A 20111-nucleotide genomic window follows, 5' to 3' on the forward strand; every position below is an offset into this window, starting at 1 on the left:
AAAGTCACCAGAGGTTTCCGTTCAGGTTTCCTAAGTGGGATAGGGGCATAACAAATTCACAAAGTAACAAAACGTGAAATCATATATATTGAAATACAATGTGCGAAGGGGTGATAAGTAGGTCATCAAACTGTCAGCAGACGTTGAAAGAATACAAAAGCAAAGAGATGATGTTACAGTTGTCTATAATATTAGTTACTCCACAGTTACTCTTATATTTTTCGACAAGATATGCAATTATGAAAGCAGTGTAAAGGATACAATATCAGTTCACAAGGCTGCAGGCAGGAAGACTCACTTGCTAAAATTTTGGATTTTATTCACCTTTGTCAATATGAAGATGAAAAGCATCCATGCAAAGATGTTCAAGATTTTGAAATATTAGAACAAGGCAAACAGTAAATTGTTTACACAATGGCAACTTGCAAAAAGAAAGAAAGGTAATTTAGACCATTGTTTTTCACTTAGAGTTTGGAATTCTCTGGCATAAAATTTTGCAGCAGATCCTATACATTTGTTTCAAAACAGAATTAGATATTTGCTCAAAAAAGTATGAAAGTTTCCTAATACCTACATTTGTTATACTTAGTTATAAAAAGAATCAAGAAAAATTAATTGTTTCTTCATATTTCTGGTTTCAGAAGTGTATGCATTGCTGTGGATCTCACGGATAATAATATAAACAATATAAATGTACTCATATTGGGAGGAAGATAGAAAACATCCCTTTTAAATGAAAAGGAATTGGATGTTTGTGTGCAGCAGGATCCTAGTACGGTGCAGGAAATAAACATTGAATTAGGGCAAAGCAATTCAGAAAGGAAATTAAATGTTGCCACCACTACAAGAATATTGGAGCACAAGAGTAATGAGCCTGTCCCACAGGCGATTTTTCAGGCGAATGCCGGTGAGTGTCAAGTTGCCGGCAGTCACCTGAAAAACCAGCAACTGGAATGGCGACTGTCAGAGTGGAACGCACACACAAACACATCGCTTCCTTCACCAGCCCGTAATGCAGGCGGGGGACAAGGCTTTTCACGGTGCAAAGCCAATGTGATACAGACAAACAGCGCAATGAACAGGAAGGTTGGCGCTGTAATTAAGAAGCTAAAAAGCACGGTGTACGGTAAGTCCTTTAAAATAGGGGGGAAGAGGGGGGAGAAGTGGAAGAGAGGGGGGAGAAGGGGAAGAGAGGGGGAAAGGAGTGGAGACAACTTTTAAGAAGCCAGAGATACACGGCTGTGAACCTCGGCGGACATTAATATTACCGGTCGGTTATCCTTGGTTCTGAAAACTACTGCTTACGTTTCTTTTTTCCCCCAATGAACCAATGAAATTCACAGGTCAGCACCGACTACAACTTACGAGAACCTAAGAGAACCTTCGACCTCCTGGCGACCCACTAGGACCTCCTGGCGACCCACCTATGGCACGAGAATTCTTGCTACTCTCCATGGCGGCTTCATTCTAGTCGCCGCTAATTTTTCAACATGTTGAAAAATTTGCGGTGACCATAATGAATCTGCGACTAGTTTCCAGAATGCAGGAACTCTTCACGACCATGAAGGCGACTCCCCGGCAACCATCCACGACCATGTGGCGACCATGTGGCGACTGCATAGTCTCCTGCTGTCGCCTAAAAAGTCGCCAAAGTGAGACAGGCCCCATAAGAAAGATGCTATAATTTTGCAAGCTTGAACAAAACAACACCTTACTAGGGCGGCACAGTGGCGTAGCGGTAGAGTTGTGCCAGAGACCCGGGTTCAATCCTGACTACGGGTCCTGTCTGTATGGAGTTTGTACATTCTCCCTGTGACTGCATGTGTTTTTCCCAGGTGCTCCGGTTTCCTCCCAAGCTCCAAAAGACGTACAAGTTTGTAGGTTAATTGGCTTCGGTAAAAATTGCAATTTGTCACTAGTGTGTAGGATTGTGTTAATGTACAGGGATCGCTGGTCGGCGCGGACTTGGTGGGCCAAAGGGCCTGTTTCTGTGCTCTATCTCTTAACTTAACTAAACACATGATAGGACAGAATTCAATTTAGGATCCATATTAAGGAACGCTACTCTTAAATAAAAATAGAAAATGCTGGAAATGAGAACAACCCAGATGTATCTGTGGAGAAAGCATTCTAGTTTGGAACCTTTCATCTGAAATCTGAAAGAGTATCAGAATAAGTAAATATATTCTTAACTATGGATTAAGTGCACGTTCCTTGAGAAGGAATTGAGGAAAATAGCTATTCATTTCCTGCTGAAGTGATTTTAATGTAACATATTATTGAGAGAATGAATTATTTGGTTGGGGAGTCCAGAATTAAGTAGGAGTGTTTCAGGATAAGAATGAGGATGGGTGGGAGATGCTATTATGATGCAGGAAAGTGGATAATCAGTAGGATTGTTCCCAATCTTATTCAAATGGGAAACTGATATGAGAAACTATATAGCCTACTTCTTGCTTAAGGATCTGATATTACATCCCAAAAAATGTACGACAGCACATCTGTGTCCTATCTCACAAGGTACTACTCTAAGCTTTGCACAACTTTGAATTCTTCTGCACTGCTTGAAACTCCAAGCTTTCTGTCCGAGTTCAGACAATCAGTATAAATACTCCACCAAATACTCCACATAAATACTCCACCAAAATCTGGTGACATTTCCAAATAATGGTAGTAATGGTACTGGGAGTTAAAATAAAAGAAATACAACATTACCAATAGAGATCTATTTGAACTGGTCTAAAATAACAAAGGAGAAAACTAGGCTGGATCAAAATAACAAATGGTTAGTTCTTTTTGGGCCTTTAAACATTTTTTGTGGATTTCTTAGCATTCAATAACCCTGTTACGGAGGAATTCCTTCTGCAGAAATATGGATCATATATGTATGGCTCCAACTCCATCATAAAATTCGCTGACGACACCACGGTGGTAGGACTGGTCAGTGACAACAATGAATCAGCCTACAGGGAGGAGGTCCAGCACCTGGCAGCTTGGTGTACCAACAACAACCTTGTCCTCAAAACACAGAAGACGAAGGAAATCATTGTGGACTATCGGAAGACCAGAGGCGGCAGACACACCCCAATCCACATAAAAGGGACTGAGGTGGAGCGCGTCTCCAACTTCAAATTCCACTGGGTACACATCTTTGAGGATCTGTCCTGGTCCCTCAACACCGCCAAACTGATTAAAAAGGTGCAGCAGCTCCTCTACTTTCTGAGGAGGCTTAAGCTCACCTGTCCCCTCAGATCCTGTCCAACTTCTACCGCTGTACCATAGAAAGCACCCTGACCACCTGCTTCACGGTGTGGTACAGCAGCTGCACCACAGCTGACAGGAAGGCACTGCAACGGGTGGTGAAAACCGCCCATCACATCATCGGTGCCCCGCTCCCTGCCATGGCTGTCCTTCACCGCACACGGTGTCTGAGACAGGCTGGCAAAATCATTAAGGACCGCTCACACTCCAACCATGGACTGTTTGCCCTCCTCCCATCAGGGAGGCGGTACAGGAGCCTCAGGTCTCGCAGCAGCAGGCTAAGAACAGCTTCTTCCCCAACACCATTACCCTGCTGAACTCACAGGCCCGGCACTAGCCCCCCCCCCCCACCCACTTCTCATCAGTATTATTTATAGTTTATATAATTTATAGTTAAGCTCTTATTCACCAGAATATAGCACGTGTCAATCTTGTGCACCTTAACAACTATCTGTATATATGTATATGCCTATGTACACACACCAATATATCCTCATTTGTATATATTGTCTTAATCAGCAATTTACTACTTTGCACTCTGGTTAGATGCAACACTGCATTTCATTGTACTGTACTTGTACTATGTGCAATGACAATAAAGTTGAATCTAATCTAATCTAATCTATAAAAATACTCCAGTAACCATTTATTTTGTACTCTCTGGTTCTGTCCTAACACCCTTTGACCTGCACAAAACATTACTCTGTTCTGCTGCGGAATACTATATATAATCACAAAGTGCATTCCCAAATTTTGCAAAAAATGTTGCTGTGACTTAGCCGATGCATTAGACAATAGCAATAAATTTTACTTACAGCATTCTGATTTTCCACATTACTCAAGAATAAGCCACTAAAAACTATGATTCTCAAAGGTTGGAACACTGCTGTATAATCAGGAGCTTAATAGTTAAGTTCCATTATAAAATTTACATGCCCTTTGGTCTTTGACCTTGCATTAACTGTTTCCTGCTTTGTGGGAATTAGCTGTGCTGGGAATTAGTTTACCTAAAATCTGACCTGCCTTTGGTAAATATTAGGCTAATAATTCAGATGCTAAAATGTTATGATTTTCCATAACACAAGTCAGTTGTGCTTTAAATGTTACCTATCCAAGTCTAACATCTTAAGCTAAAATATTCCCTGCAAAGAACAATAATCATTTAAAATAATTTGTGAAAAATACAACTGGCTTAAGATAGCACATTGTTACATACTATTTATATTTTACTTTTGTTCCGAACTGTTAGCATTGAAGTTAATTGCGTAAGTAAAGAAACACATGCAATGGCATACAAAGTGATCAATTGAAAATCAGAAAGACATTTATGTACTGTACCATTGTCCCTTCACTTTTACTTCTTGCAACTTCCTGTTGTAACTGGGCCACAGCCAGCTTCTCTCTGCAAATTAAACAAAAGTATTAAACAATGGTCATGTTTCTTTGCTGCTGGGTGTGATCACTCCAGACCCTTTACAACATTCTTCTTTGCTGCCTCAGCAACTAGTACCTTTATAAGCTTGTAAAGCGGGGGGGGGGGGGAAGAGTCCAGAGAAGCTTCATACAAGCTTTGTGAAATAAATCCGACACTAAGCCATATTCAGAAATGTTAGGCAAAAGAAAAATAGTAGGATAGTAGGGAGGGTGGGCCCCAGAGCATATAGAACATAGAACAGTATAGAACAGAAAAATACCCTTTGGCCCATAATACCCATGCTGATCATGGTATCAGGTTAAACCAATCTCTTTTGCCTGCACATGACCCATATCTTTCCATTCCCTGCATATCTATGTACCAATCTGAATGCCTCTTAAATGTTACTATTATAGTTCCTTCCACCACCACCGTTGACAGTGGGTTCTTACAATAAGCGAGTTTGGTATCTCGATAAACGCAAGGAATCATGGGATTTGTCAAAGTTCATTCAGGATTTTTTTTAAAGCAAACGCAGTGCTGTATACACTGTGTATGAATTGTTAACTATTCTACCAAGGAATTAATCTAGAATTCTGTCAAATCAATAGCTTCCTTTCTTGTTCTGCTGTTCACACACTACTTCCAGTTCTAATTCAGTTCATTAATCTGCAATTATGAGATATTCAAAAAGTTAAAGAATTTATTATTTTCATTTAATCCTTAATGTGTTTGCTACCGGAATAACAAAATATTACTTGTGTTTGAAACATTTTCTTCATCTCGCCCAGTGCATGTTGACCACATTTTCTTATCTTTATTCATAATTTATGTGTAAAAATATTTAATCTGAGGCAGGCAGCGACTGTATCAGTGTGATGTGGGCTGATGCTTTACCTACAGGCGGTGTGAATGTACCATTAAGGCAAAGATTCATCTCCTAGGAAAACTGAGTGCAGGGTTGGCCCTGTGAAGGAGCCGCAAATCCGATATAAGACATTTAACTGCGAAATGCCTGCCCTTTACTATTGGATAGATTGAGTGGAGGGTCTGTGCTGTTCCAAGTTTGCTGTGGTTGCAGTGCGTTTCCCCCAGCCATCTCGCCCAGTGCACGTTGACCAGCACAGTTCGCCAGCCCTTGTTAGCAGAGGCTCTTTGTGCAGGTGTTACCCAAAGCCCAAAGGTCTTGTGGAGGTTCTATGTTGGGATCGGGCACGCAGCGAACTAGCGAGAGGGCTGTTCGATCAGATCAGCACAGGTTGCCGAGTGGCCAAAGGGCAGATTTTAATGGGTCGTTTTAAATTGTTCTGTCTGTGTGGCATCGCCAGCTCTCTCTCTGGCAGATCCCCCACCCCAACTGTCGACAAAGTCTGACTTAGAAAATGCTCCCACTCATAATATGCGTTGGCTCCGCATTTGCCTACTCGCTGGGGCGGGTGGCGCCTCATTCAAAGAGAGCGAGAACAGGTCCCATCTGCTGGGGGGCTGCGACCCACTCCTGAGTGAAGCGTCTAGTTTGGCTGCGGTTCAAATGGCTGCAAATTCTCATAATTATCACTGCCCTGCCTGATTGCGGAAGTGCCGCTGACTGTGGAAGCCCCAAAGTGGAGAGATCGCGCACAGCTGTGTGAGTAAACATTTTAGTTTCACTATGTAGAAATTACAGCTGTGTTTATACATGATCGCCCCATTTCACGGCACTATAATGTTTGGGACACATGGCTTCACAGGCGGCTGTAAATGCTTAGGTATGTTCAATTGCCTCCTTAATGCAGATATAAGAGAGCTCTCAGCACCTAGTCTTTCCTCCAGTCTTTCCATCACCTTTGGAAATTCGTATTGCTGTTTATCAACATGAGGACCAAAGTTGTGCCAATGAAAGTCAAAGAAGCCATTATGAGACTGAGAAACAAGAATAAAACTGTTGGAGACATCAGCCAAACCTTAGGCTTACCAAACTCAACTGTTTGGAACATCATTAAGATGAAAGAGATCACTGGTGAGCTTCCTAATCGCAAAGGGACGGGCAGGCCAAGGAAGACCTCCACAGCTGATGACAGAAGAACTCTCTATAATAAAGAAAAAAATCCAAACACCTGTCCGACAGATCAGAAACACTCTTCAGGAGTCAGGTATGGATTTGCGAATGACCACTTTCCACCGAAGACATCATGAACAGAAATACAGACGGTACACTGCAAGATGCAAACCACTGGCTAGCCGCAAAAATAGGATGGTCAAATTACAATTTGCCAAAAAGTATTTAAAAGAGCAACCACAGTTCTGGATAACGGTTTTGCAGACAGATGAGACGAATATTAACATATCAGAGTGAGGGCAAGAGCAAAGTATGGAGGAATGAAGGAACTGCCCAAGATCCAAAGCATACCACCTAAACTGTGAAACACAGTGGTGGGGGTGCTTTGGCCTGGGCATGTATGGCTGCTCAAGGTACTGGCTCACTTATCTTCATTGATGATACAACTACTGATGGTAGTAGCATAATGAAATCTGAAGGGTATAGACACATCCTATCTGCTCAAGTTCAAACAAATGCTTCAAAACCCTTTGGCTGGCGGTTCATTCCACAGCAAGACAATGATCCCAAACATACTGCTAAAGCAACAAAGGAGTTTTTCAAAGATAGAAAATGGTCAATTCTTGAGTGGCCAAGTCAATCACCAGATCTGAACCCAATTGAGCATGCCTTTTATATGCCGAAGAGTAAACTGAAGGAGACTAGTCCCCAAAACAAGCATAAGCTAAAGATGGCTGCAATACAGGCCTGGCAGAGCATCACCAGAGAAGACACCCAGCAACTGGTGATGTCCATGAATCGCAGACTTCAAGCAGTCATTGCATGCAAAGGATATGCAAAAAAATATTAAACATGACTACTTTCATTTACATGGCATTGCTGAGTCCCAAACATTACGGTGCCCTGAAATGGGGGGATTATGTATAATACTGCAGCAATTTCTACATGTTGAAACCTAAATGTATAAAAATGGCCTTTTATAAAATCTGACAATGTGCACTTTAACCACATGTGATTTTTTTTTCTAATACAAATCTCAAATTGTGGAGTACAGAGGCAAATAAATGATGGGTCTTTGTCCCAATCATTATGGAGGGCACTGTATAATACTCAAAATGCAGTTCCAATAAGTCCTATAAAGTTGTATGATGACTTCTTGGCTCAGAATCAATGCCCCAACTAAGGAAGGCAAGCATACCATATCACTACTTTACACTCTATCTACCTGTGTTGCCACTTTCAGGGAGCCACTTTCAGGAGGGATAGACAGAAAGGAAAAGGTGGGGTAGCGTTGCTGGTTAGAGGAGATTAGTGCAATGGAAAGGAAGGACATTAGCTTGGAGGATGTGGAATCGAATGGGTAGAGCTGCAAAACACTAAGGGGCAGAAAACGCTAGTGGGAGTTGTGTACAGGCCACCTAACAGTAGTAGTGGAGTTGGGGATGGCATCAAACAGGAAATTGGAAATGCGTGCAACAAAGGTAAAACTGTTATAATGGGTGACTCCAATCTACATATAGATTGGGTGAATCAAATTGGCAGGGGTGCTGAGGAAGAGGGTTTCTTGGAATGTATGCGGGATAGTTTTCTAAACCAACATGTAGTGGAACCAACGAGAGAGCAGGCTATTCTAGACTGGGTATTAAGCAATGAGGAAGGGTGTGTTAGCAGTTTTGTTGTGCGTGGCCCCTTGGGCAAGAGTGACCATAATATGGTTGAGTTCTTCATTAGGATGGAGAGTTACATTGTTAATTCAGAAATAAGGATTCTGAACTTAAAGAAAGGTAACTTTGAGGGTATGAGACGTGAATTGGCCAAGATTGACTGGCAATTGATTCTTAAAGGGTTGACGGTGGATATGCAATGGAAGGCATTTAAAGACTGCATGGATGAACTACAAGAATTGTTCATCCCAGTTCGGCAAAATAATAAATCAGGGAAGGTAGTGCATCCGTTGATAACAAGGGAAATCAGGGATAGTATCAAAACAAACGATGAAGCGTGCAAATTAGCCAGAAAAAGCAGCCTACCAGAGGACTGGGAGAAATTCAGAGTCCAGCAGAGGAGGACAAAGGGCTTAATTAGGAAAGGGAAAATAGATTATGAAAGAAAACTGGCAGGGAACATAAAAACTGACTGCAAACGTTTTTATAGATATGTGAAGAGAAAGAGATTAGTTAAAACAAATGTAGGTCCCTTGCAGTCAGAAACAGGTGAATTGATCATGGGGAACAAGGACATGGCAGACCAATTGAATAACTACTTTGGTTCCGTCTTCACTAAGGAAGACATAAATAATCTGCCGGAAATGAGATGGAGGAACTGAGTGAAATCCAGGTTAGCCGGGAAGTGGTGTTAGGTAAATTGAATGGATTAAAGGACGATAATTCCCTAGGGCCGGATAGGCTGCATCCCAGAGTACTTAAGGAAGTAGCCCCAGAAATAGTGGATGCATTAGTGATAATTTTTCAAAACTCTTTAGATTCTGGAGTAGTTCCTGAGGATTGGAGGGTAGCTAATGTAACCCCACTTTTTAAAAAGGGAGGGAGAGAGAAAACTGGGAATTACAGACCAGTTAGTCTAACATTGGTAGTGGGGAAACTGCTAGAGTCAGTTATTAAAGATGGGATAGCAGCACATTTGGAAAGTCGTGAAATCATTGGACAAAGTCAGCATGGATTTACGAAAGGTAAATCATGTCTGACGAATCTTATAGAATTTTTCGAGGGTGTAACTAGTAGAGTGGATAAGGGAGAACCAGTGGATGTGTTATATCTGGACTTTCAGAAGGCTTTCGACAAGGTCCCACATAAGAGATTAGTATACAAACTTAAAGCACACGGTATTGGGGGTTCAGTATTGATGTGGATATAGAACTGGCTGGCAAACAGGAAGCAAAGAGTAGGAGAAACGGGTCCTTTTCAGAATGGCAGGCAGTGACTAGCAGGGTACCGCAAGGCTCAGTGCTGGGACCCCAGCTATTTACAATATATATTAATGATTTGGACGAGGGAATTGAAAGTAACATCTCCAAGTTTGCGGATGACACGAAGCTGGGGGGGCAGTGTTAGCTGTGAGGAGAATACTAGGAGGCCGCAAGGTGACTTGGATAGGCAGTTGTACAGGTTATTGGTGAGACCACACCTGGAGTATTGTGTATAGTTTTGGTCTCACAATCTGAGGAAAGACATTCTTGCCATAGAGGGACTACAGAGAAGTTTCACCAAACTGATTCCTGAGAGGCCCGGGGAGCCGTTGGTGCGAGGAGGAGTTACCTGGAGCTGTGAGTATAAAAACAGCGCGGGGCTTGCTTCTACAGAGGCCCGGGGAGCCGTTGGTGCGAGGAGGAGTTGCCTGGAGCTGTGAGTATAAAAACAGCGCGGGGCTTGCTTCTACAGAGGCCCGGGGAGCCGTTGGTGAGAGGAGGAGTTACCTGGAGCTGTGAGTATAAAAACAGCGCGGGGCTTGCTTCTACAGAGGCCCGGGGAGCCGTTGGTGCGAGGAGGAGTTACCCAAATCTGCAACGTTCCATCTCACTTCCAGAAAAGGATTCTGGTGGAAGCCTCTGATTGGTGGAAGAGGACCAGAGGAAGCAGCTGATTGGCTTGTATCCCGGGTAAGGCTTTATTGTATTCGAATAAGGGGGAGAATGAGGGCCAGGGCAGTTTACTGTTCTGGATGTCAGATGTGGGAGGTCATGGAGTCTGAGTGCTCTCCAGACGTCCACATCTGCGCCAGGTGCGTCGAGATGGGGCTCCTAAGGGACCGTGTTAGGAACCTGGAACAGCAACTCGATGACCTCTGTCTGCTCAGGGAGAGCGAGGAGGTCATAGAAAGGAGTTACAGGGAGGTGGTCACTCCAAGACCACGGGAGACAGAAAACTGGGTCACAGTTAGGAAGGGCAATGGGCAGAGGCAGGGACTGGTGAGTACCTCGGTGGCTGTACACCTTGAAAATAAGTACTCATGTTTGAGTAAGGGTAGACGGCCTATCTGGAGGCAGCGACAGCGGACAGGCCTCTAGCACAAAGACCGGTCTTGTTGCTCAGAAGGGTAAGGGAAAGAAGAGGAGGGCAATTGCAATAGGGGACTCTATAGTCAGGGGGTCGGATAGGCGATTCTGTGGACGTAGACAGGAGACCCGGTTGGTAGTTTGCCTCCCTGGTGCCAGGGTCAGGAATGTGTCTGAACGTGTCCAAGAAATCCTGAAATGGGAGGGAGAGGAGCCTGAGGTTGTGGTACACATAGGTACCAACGACATAGGTAAAAAAAGAGAAGAGGTCCTGAAAGAAGAATTTAGGGAGTTAGGTAGAGAGTTAAGGAGAAGGACTGCAAAGGTAACAATCTCAGGATTACTGCCTGTGCCACACGACAGTGAGAGTAGGAATGGAGCGAGGTGGAGGATAAATGAGTGGATGAGGGACTGGTGCAGTGGGTATGGATTCAAGTTTCTGGATCTTTGGGACCTCTTTTGGGGAATGTGCGACCTGTACAGAAAGGACGGGTTGCACTTGAACTCGAGGGGGACCAATATCCTTGCGGGGAGTTTTGCAAAGGCTACTGGGGAGACTTTAAACTAGTATGGTTGGGGGGAGGGACTCGAATTGGGAAAGCTAGCAGTCAGTGTGTAAGGCAGGAGGCAGAGAATGGTAGCACTCTGACCCAAAATGTAGGGGAGAGAGAAGAAAAAGAAAATAAACAGCGAATAAGAGACCTCATATTCCGTCTGGGGACCTTGCGTCCGTATGGCATTAACATTGAATTCTCCCAATTTTGCTAGCCCTTGCTGTCTCCTCCCCTTCCTTAACCCTCTTGCTGTCTCCTCCCACCCGCCCGCCCTCGGGCTCCTCCTCCTCCTCCCCTTTTCCTTCTTTCTCCCCCCCCCCCCACCCCCCATCAGTCTGAAGAAGGGTTTCGGCCCGAAACGTCGCCTATTTCCTTCGCTCCATAGATGCTGCTGCACCCGCTGAGTTTCCCCAGCAATTTTGTGTACCTAGCGAATAAGAGATGGTGGGTTTCTTAAATGTGTATATTTTAATGCTAGGAGCATTGTAAGAAAGGTGGATGAACTTAGAGCCTGGATTGACACCTGGAAGTATGATGTTGTGGCGATCAGTGAAACATGGTTGCAAGAGGGCTGTGATTGGAAACTAAATATTCCAGGATTTCGATGCTTCAGGTGTGATAGAATTGGAGGGGCAAGAGGTGAAGGTGTTGCATTGCTTATCAGGGAAGATATTACAGCAGTGCTTTGGCAGGATAGATTAGAGGGCTCGTCTAAGGAGGCTATTTGGGTGGACCTGAGAAATGGGAAAGGGGTAGCAACACTTATAGGGGTGTATTATAGACCGCCAAATCCATACCCCCTGATCCCTTTAGCCACAAGGGCCACATCGAACTCCCTCTTAAATATAGCCAATGAACTGGCCTCAACTACCCTCTGTGGCAGAGAGTTCCAGAGATTCACCACTCTATGTGTGAAAAATGTTTTTCTCATCTCGGTCTTAAAGGATTTCCCCCTTATCCTTAAGCTGTGACCCCTTGTCCTGGACTTCCCCAACATCGGGAACAATCTTCCTGCATCTAGCCTGTCCAACCCCTTAAGAATTTTGTAATTCCCATTTGACCCACTTGACCTCCCAAAATGCAACACCTCACACTTGCCTGCATTAAACTCCATCTGCTATTTCTCTGACCATATCTGTGACTGATCCGATGGTATCTTTGACATCCTTCTTCACTGTCTGCAACTACACTTATAGTCAGCTGCAGACTAACCAATCAGCCCATCTACATTTTTGCCCATAATTTTTAAGGCATCTCAAACAATAATATAATTCAAGCTTTACTTCCCCATTCTTATATTGCACGCCATTTCAATGGATATGTGGACAGACAGTCAGGTTCTGCTTCTTCCCCATCCAATGTATCTTCCCTTGTCTTACTACATCTCCCTAAATGCATTACCTCATAGTGTTTCATGCACTTTATGATTTCTACACGTTTATATATTTAGTATTAATCTATATACAGTATTCACTAGCAGTTAAAATACATCTCATAAATGTTTGTAATCCCCGTATGAAATCAAAGGTTTGCCCAGCAATTTACTGCTGATTTTATTTCCCCACTTCCCTTTTAAGAACATTGATTGCAATATTTTCCTTGTCATTATCCGTGCCTCTCAGACGAAATAAAGTACAATTATATGTTGAGTAAAGCCACTTGTATTTTATTCCAAGGCAGAAATAAATGGATTCTCAAACTGACAGTAATCAGGAAACATTGTCAATGCTGATGCTTTTGTGTAACGTGGGCAGGCAGTAAAAGGAGAGCTGGTACCAAGTTTCATATTTTCACACTATGGTGTGAAATTGCAACATGAAACCCACAGCCCTTTCTGGAGAGGATGCCTGCATGAAAACTAAAATGATTTTGACAGTTTTGTTTTGATGGTAAATATTTTACATGGTTTGTGTTTTCTGTTAAACACAGCTAGGCCCCCTGCCAGTGGGAAGCAACATGTTAACTGTCTCTTTCAATACCCTTACATCTGTGCAACTATTTTTTTGGAAAAGGTAAAATTGGATCAAGTTCCCTGTTCCGGAGAAAATTGCCACTCTTGGTTTAAAAGGGAAATCAAAATGGAAGTCTGCCAGTTTTATAAAAGCATTTTCAAATGTGCTAGTTACCACCTTGAGTGGAATACTATAAAATTAATGAGCTGATAAGTCACCTGGCATCCTTGTTGGAAACTGCACTATTTCAGGCTAACATGAATATCCTATTTTAAAATGCTTAGTAATTTTAACATTTAAATGCCAGCATATGCCCTCCATGGCAAATTGAAATGCACATCCATGTGTATTTTTCCACAGTGATATTGACAATTTAACAGCTCCTAAGTACCAGCTTCAAACATTTTGCAGTGATAATATAACTAGCATCTGGATTAAGCTAAAAATGCTCAAACCACAATCATAATGATAATCGGGGCGGATCTACTGTGAAACTAATGAAGCTTAACTTCAGGGTCACTAATCCGGGAGGGGCCCCAGAAGCATATTCTTCCGATTTAAATCTGCGGGGAGGGGCTACGGCTGCTGTGGGCGGGGCTCGGGCTCGAAGTCAATGTCAGTGCGCGTGCGCCCCTCCATCCGGCTCTCTCAGGCAATGCGCCGCTCTCCGTGCTCAGCCGCGCCCCCCTGGTTGGAGCCGTTCCGCTCAGGTGAGGCGCCGCCAACGGCCGGGGGGGGGGGGGGGGTGAGGGGGAGCGAGGCGTCGATTAATCAAGGTATGGATTAGGTGTGAGGTGAGGTGTGAGGTTTATTTGAGGTGCGAGGTTTAGTGAGGTACGGTTTAGTCAAGGTGAGGTTTAGGTGTGAGGAGAATTTTGGTAGTGAGGTATCGTCGAGGCGAGGGGTTTAGTGAGGCGAGGGGATTAGTTTAGGTGTAGGTGAGGGGAAGTGAGCGTAGGTGAGGTGAGGAGAAGTGGGTGTCTGAGCTCAGGAAGGGAGACCGAGGTGCTACTGAAGGAGACGAGACCACTGCTTTCTATGGTGAAGAATTCCACAAATTCACAACTCTGGGTGAAAAAGTTTTTTCTCATCTCAGTGCTAGGCAAAGAGACATCACAGGTAACATTTTTGTAAAGATTATATTAGCTGTATGAGGCCATTTATTGTAACATATAAGATTATTAAGGGTTTGGACACGCTAGAGGCAGGAACTGTTTCCAATGCTGGGAGAGTCCAGAACCAGGGGCCACAGTTTAAGAATAAGGGGTAGGCCATTTAGAGCAGAGATGAGGAAATACCTTTTCACACAGTTGTGAATAGACAATAGGTGCAGGAGTAGGCCATTCAGCCCTTCTAGCCAGCACCGCCATTCAATGGGATCATGGCTGATCATCAACAATCAGTACCCCGTTCCTGCCTTCTCCCCATATCCCCTGACTCCGCTATCTTCATGAATGGAGGCTTTCATGAGACAGATAGACAGAGCTCTTAAAGATAGCAGAGCCAAGGGATATGGGAAGAAGGCAGGAATGGGGTAATGATTGTGGATGATCATAGAAATGTCTATTGTCTATTTCATGAAATATATATCTTTTAGGGGTTATTTTACTGCTTATGCATTAGAAAAATTCTAAGCTTCTGTTATGTATACTACCAGCAGCATGTTTGAGAATCACTTTCAATTTATTGAAAAGGCAGGAGCTTCAGGGGGCATTGCCCTGGCGTTGCCCTGTGCTTCCCCTAGACCCCACCGGGGACCTAGCCAGCCTATCATGGAACAACCCCATTGAAGAAGATGACAGTGGTTACCCAGACCTCGTTGCTGGTTGCGATGGGGCCCCCATAACAGTTCAAGCTTCAGGGCCCCAAAAATGTAGGTCCACTACTGATCACCATCACATTTTAGTAGCCAAGTATGTTTTGCAACATACGACGAATTTATTTTGCCATACAGTCATACCAATAAAAAGCAACAGAACACATAAAATACATTTTAACATAAACATCCACCACAGTGACTCCTCCATATTCCTCACTGTGATGGAAGGCGAAAAAAAGTTGAATCTCGTCCCTTCTTTGTTCTCCCGCGGTTGAGGTCCTCGAGCCTTCCGTTGATGGGGCGATCTTGCCTCCTGTAGCCGGCGGCATTTGAGCCGTCCCATCAGCGTATTCAAGCTCCTGCATCGGGGGGGAATTTCAGCTCCCCCACGCCGGGCGATCTGACCCTGGGTCCGGGCTGGTCAAAACCTTCTGCGTCGTTTGAAGCTTCCCGACATTGGTCTCTACCCGAGACTTTGAGCTCCTCGATGGTGAAATCCGCAGGCCGCAGTTGGAGCGTCTATCCCAGGCAAGGGATCAGCTCCAATGGTAAGTCCATGTCCCCACGGTGGGGCACAAAGTCAATCCTGAGCAAGGCCTCCAGCTCCATGATGTTAGGCCGCACAGAGATACGATCCGGAAAATAATCGCACCTCCAGCAAGGTAAGAGATTGAAAAAATGTTTCCCCGACCCCCTCCCCCACCCTCCACATAAAACAAACCGGAGTACATTAACACATACTTTTAAAACACACTAAAAATAACAAAAAAAAGACTAAAGGCTGACAGACTGTTGGCGAGGCTGCCATCGTGCGGCGCCCCCTGGTGGTAATCAGTGTGTTTTAACGTTAGTGTTACTTAAGACAACATTTTCCCTTCAGTTTCAGACGGGTTCAGATCCAGAGGTTAAAGTTTGTATTGGAAAAAACACTGAATTCTACTATCTTCACTCAAGAAACATTTTTGCTCACTTCCTACTAAAGATAATGATGACAAATCACCACAAAACATGCAGATTAAAATCAATTGTTCATTTCAAAATGATGAGAAGAAGGCTGGGTTTTTTTTAAAGAATGTGAATAATTTGTAATAGGTAATGACTTAAAAGGCAATAAAATATGTAAAGTCTGTGATCAACACCATTGCCCTTGTTGTAATTAACAGCAAGCTGTGGTTTTGCACATTGATATACTTACCTATGGCACAAGAAATGGTAAGTTAGTTAATTTGGTTAATGTATTAACACTTTGCATGAGACTCCTACCACCATCTTCCACGTTCCAACTATTATTTGAGCAGAATAATAAATCTAATAAAGGGATTTGGAATAATCTAATTGCTATTTTATTTTTAAGAGTTCTTAATTCAGTCTCATCAACCTGGAAACATTTTCTCTACAGCTAGATTCAAATCCTTTCATTAAAAATAGCTTTCTTAAAAATCTCAAGCTTGCTTTGCTGTTCAGTGAGATCATGAATCATCTGGAGACTAATTCAAATATTCAGTTTTTTCCCCACAACCCAAAATTCATTTGGTTAACAAAAAATCCATCAATCTCAAAATTAACTATTGGGCTCACAACAATTTTTCTTGAAAAGATTTCCAAACTTCTATCGTCTCAATGAGTGTTTGGTAAATACATTCCTGAAATGGCAGCCTCTAATTTTTAAATCATGCCCATTCATTTAAACTTTCTTGATAACTTCTCAATACAGGTGATAACATATTCACAAGTCTGTGATTTGTAAAATACAGAGACCATAAACATTTATTGTAATCGAATTATGGTCCAAGTGCAATTCTATACAAGTTTAACACAATATCCATGTTTTTCAACTCTCAGAAAATGCAGTCCAGTGTTTTGCTTACCTTATTTAGCAATAATAAGGACTGTATCACTTTTAGTAATTTGTTCATCTGTATAGAATTATCTTTAGTCCTCAAGGCTCTTATTCATGAAGTAGAATGTGATCTTCTAATCCATCCGACCTAGATCCACCACTTGTGCAGACAGTTCTGATCATCGCAGTACAGGAAAGATGTGATTGGAGTGGAGAGGTTGTGAGGAGATTTATGAGCCTGTTGCCAGGACTGGAAAATGCCAACACAGTTTCAGTTGGAATAGCGGAGGCTGGGGGAGACTTACTGTAAATGAGGTGTATAAAACTATTGGTGCCCAGACAGGGTAAAAAAAGAAAAGCTGTTTCCTTTAACCAGGAGGTTCAAGAGCAAAGAATTATATGTAAATGGTAGAACAATTAGAGAAGAGATGAGGAAATTGCAGAAATTGTGGTAGGAGCAGACAACCTCATCACATTTAAGGGTACTGGAAGAGCTGTGCCCTACAGTGTTACAGACCTAGATTCAGATTTAGATCAATTTACTCTCATATATACTAAGAAATGTCTTGTTCATGTGAGGTTCACCGAGTAAACAGTGTATATACAGGAAAGTTAAATACAACAATAAATAGAACAACGAGTGCAAAACAGCTGAATGGTTCAAGATTGAGGTCAGCATTGGTTTGTTTAGGCTGAGTAATTATTTTTCAACCACCACACACACATAATGTGCAGAATAGCTTCCTGCATCATAAATTTTCCTTGATTTATACTGCAGTACATTGAAATTAATTTACAAATTAAATGCCCATTCTAGAAGCTCATTAACATATTCTTGTTTTTGCTGGATTGTTCATTTGTAATTGCTACAAATTAACAAGCGTGTCTGCTAACTGTAATTATGCCTTCACTTACAGTGCCCAAATCGATAATGGAAATTCTGAGCAATAGTGATCTCAGCACCATTCCCTACTGAACACCACTTTTTACCCTTCACCAGTGTGAGTAGGCATTGTGATTGCCAACTTTATGTTTAGAAGTCATCTTATTTTCCGTTCTTTAGCCTCTCCCCAGGCTCTTTATTCTCTACTTAGGAACAAGCCCAGTTTACTTGTCTCATTAAAAACTCAATTATATTATATTCATGACATGAATTATTTTCCACTCCATTTTCCCACAAAAAATCATTAATGGTCATCAAGAACAACCTTGCCTTTTGAAATCTATTATTAACTTGAACATTGATAGACATAATTTTACTCTCTGTGTACATCGAGTGATATGAAGAACGGCAGGAAAGTGAAGCTGAAGCAAGATCAGATTACCCATGATCTTACTGAATCAAGGAGCAGGTATGAAGGGTCACAAGGCCAACATTCTTGTTTTCCTATATTTGCCATATCTGCATATTTTTTCTTGTCAAGATTTTTTTGGCCCAGAATCTCTGTCAGTACTTTACTGTTGTCCAATACACTAAATCATTGCTAACATGGCATCCATCTCAGAAAACTAGAATGTAGACAAGTAGCCTTCATTAACAAATGCATTTGGCTTAACATTTGTTTAGTCTACTACAGATACTGTATCTAAAGCGTACAAAAGCACCGCCGGGGACGCAGAGGTGGGTTAAAGGCCAGGTTAGAGCTAGCCCCACACAGGCTAGCGATTCCTAGCCTTTTCCTCGCCAACGTGCGCTCACTGGCAAACAAAATGGATGAACTCCGGCTAAGGGTCACCTCCCACAACTGGATCAAAGGCTGCAACATCCTGATCTTCACGGAAACTTAGCTCAACATCGACGTTCCTGACAGCGCCATCCAGCTAACGGGGCGTCATTTACTCCGAGCGGACAGGACAACAGACTCCGGTAAGACCAGAGGTGGGGGTCTGTGCATTTATGTAAATAAAGCATGGTGCATGGACTCCACCATCATCGAGAGTCACTGCTCAGCTAACCTTGAGTTCCTCTTGGTTAGATGCAGACCGTTCTATCTGCCCAGAGAGTTCACCTCCACTGTTGTGACTGCAGCCTATATCCCTCCTGATGCTAATGCCAAGCTTGCAATGAAAGAGCAGCATACTGCCATTAGCAAACAACAGACGCACAACCCCGAGGCAGCCTTCATTGTTGCGGGTGACTTCAATCACTCCAACCTGAAGACTGTACTCCCCAAATTCCACCAACATGTATCCTTCCCCACTAGAGTAGACAAGACACTGGACAAAGTCTACACTAACATGGCTGAAGCTTACAAAGCCATCCCCCTCCCCCACCTTGGTCAGTCTGATCACCTCTCATTGTTCCTGCTCCCTAAGTACTCCCCACTCATCAGACGGGTTAAACCCACTGTGAGGACAGTTAAAGTCTGGTCAGAGGAAGCAGACTCCACACTTCAGCAGTGTTTTGGAAACACTGACTGGAAGGCGTTTGCAGCCCAGGCCACCCTTGACTCCCACACGGACATTGATTCCTACACATCCTCTATTCTGGACTTTATAAACTCCACCATCAATAGTGTCACCTCCCTCAAACGGGTGACCATATTCCCGAATCAGAGGCCATGGATGAACAGCGAGGTCAGGCTACTGCTGAAAGCACGGGACACCGATTTCAGGTCAGGCGATGCTCGAGCCTACAGCTCATCCAGGGCTAACCTGAAGAGGGGCATCAAGAAGGCCAAGCACTGCCATAAGTTCAGGATTGAGGAGCACTTCAACAACAACTCCGACCCCCGACGCATGTGGCAAGGCATCCAGGCCATCACGGACTATAGACCCACCAACACCACCCCCACATCCAGCGACGAATCCTCCCTTGAGGAGCTTAACCACTTCTATGGCCGCTTCGACAGGGACAATCTAGAGACAGCCATCAAGGCTGTGCTCCCTGCTGATCACCAACCCCTCACACTCACCCCCTACGACGTGTACGTGGCGCTGAGTAGGACTAATGCACGTAAGGCTGCTGGCCCTGACGGCATTCCCGGGCGCGTCCTCAGGGCCTGTGCTGCGCAGCTGACAGACGTCTGGACTGACATCTTCAACCTGTCACTTGCCCAAGCAGTTGTCCCCACGTGCCTTAAAACCACCTCCATCATGCCAGTGCCAAAACACGCCACTGGGGCAAGCCTCAACGACTTCCGCCCAGTTGCACTTACCCCCATCATCACCAAATGCTTCGAAAGGCTGGTCCTGGCACACCTCAAAGGCTGCCTACCCCC

At 43.6% G+C, this 20111-nt stretch overlaps 1 protein-coding gene across 5 annotated transcripts in view; it reads right to left on the reverse strand.

The window, feature by feature from the left end:
- nckap5 (NCK associated protein 5) overlaps positions 1–20111 on the reverse strand; it is a 486547-nt gene that overhangs the window by 410026 nt on the left and 56410 nt on the right. For 4 of the 5 annotated variants that reach the window (XM_033024638.1, XM_033024643.1, XM_033024642.1 and 1 more), the window contains exon 2: positions 4600–4663. In XM_033024638.1, the coding sequence (XP_032880529.1) occupies positions 4600–4602 (3 nt within the window). In that variant the 5' untranslated portion in view covers positions 4603–4663. Of the gene's footprint in view, positions 1–4599; positions 4664–16918; positions 17062–20111 lie in introns of those variants that run through there. The other variant, XM_033024639.1, reaches the window with a different exon arrangement.

Source organism: Amblyraja radiata, chromosome 7 (assembly GCF_010909765.2).
Source record: "Amblyraja radiata isolate CabotCenter1 chromosome 7, sAmbRad1.1.pri, whole genome shotgun sequence".
Lineage (NCBI taxonomy): Eukaryota > Metazoa > Chordata > Chondrichthyes > Rajiformes > Rajidae > Amblyraja > Amblyraja radiata.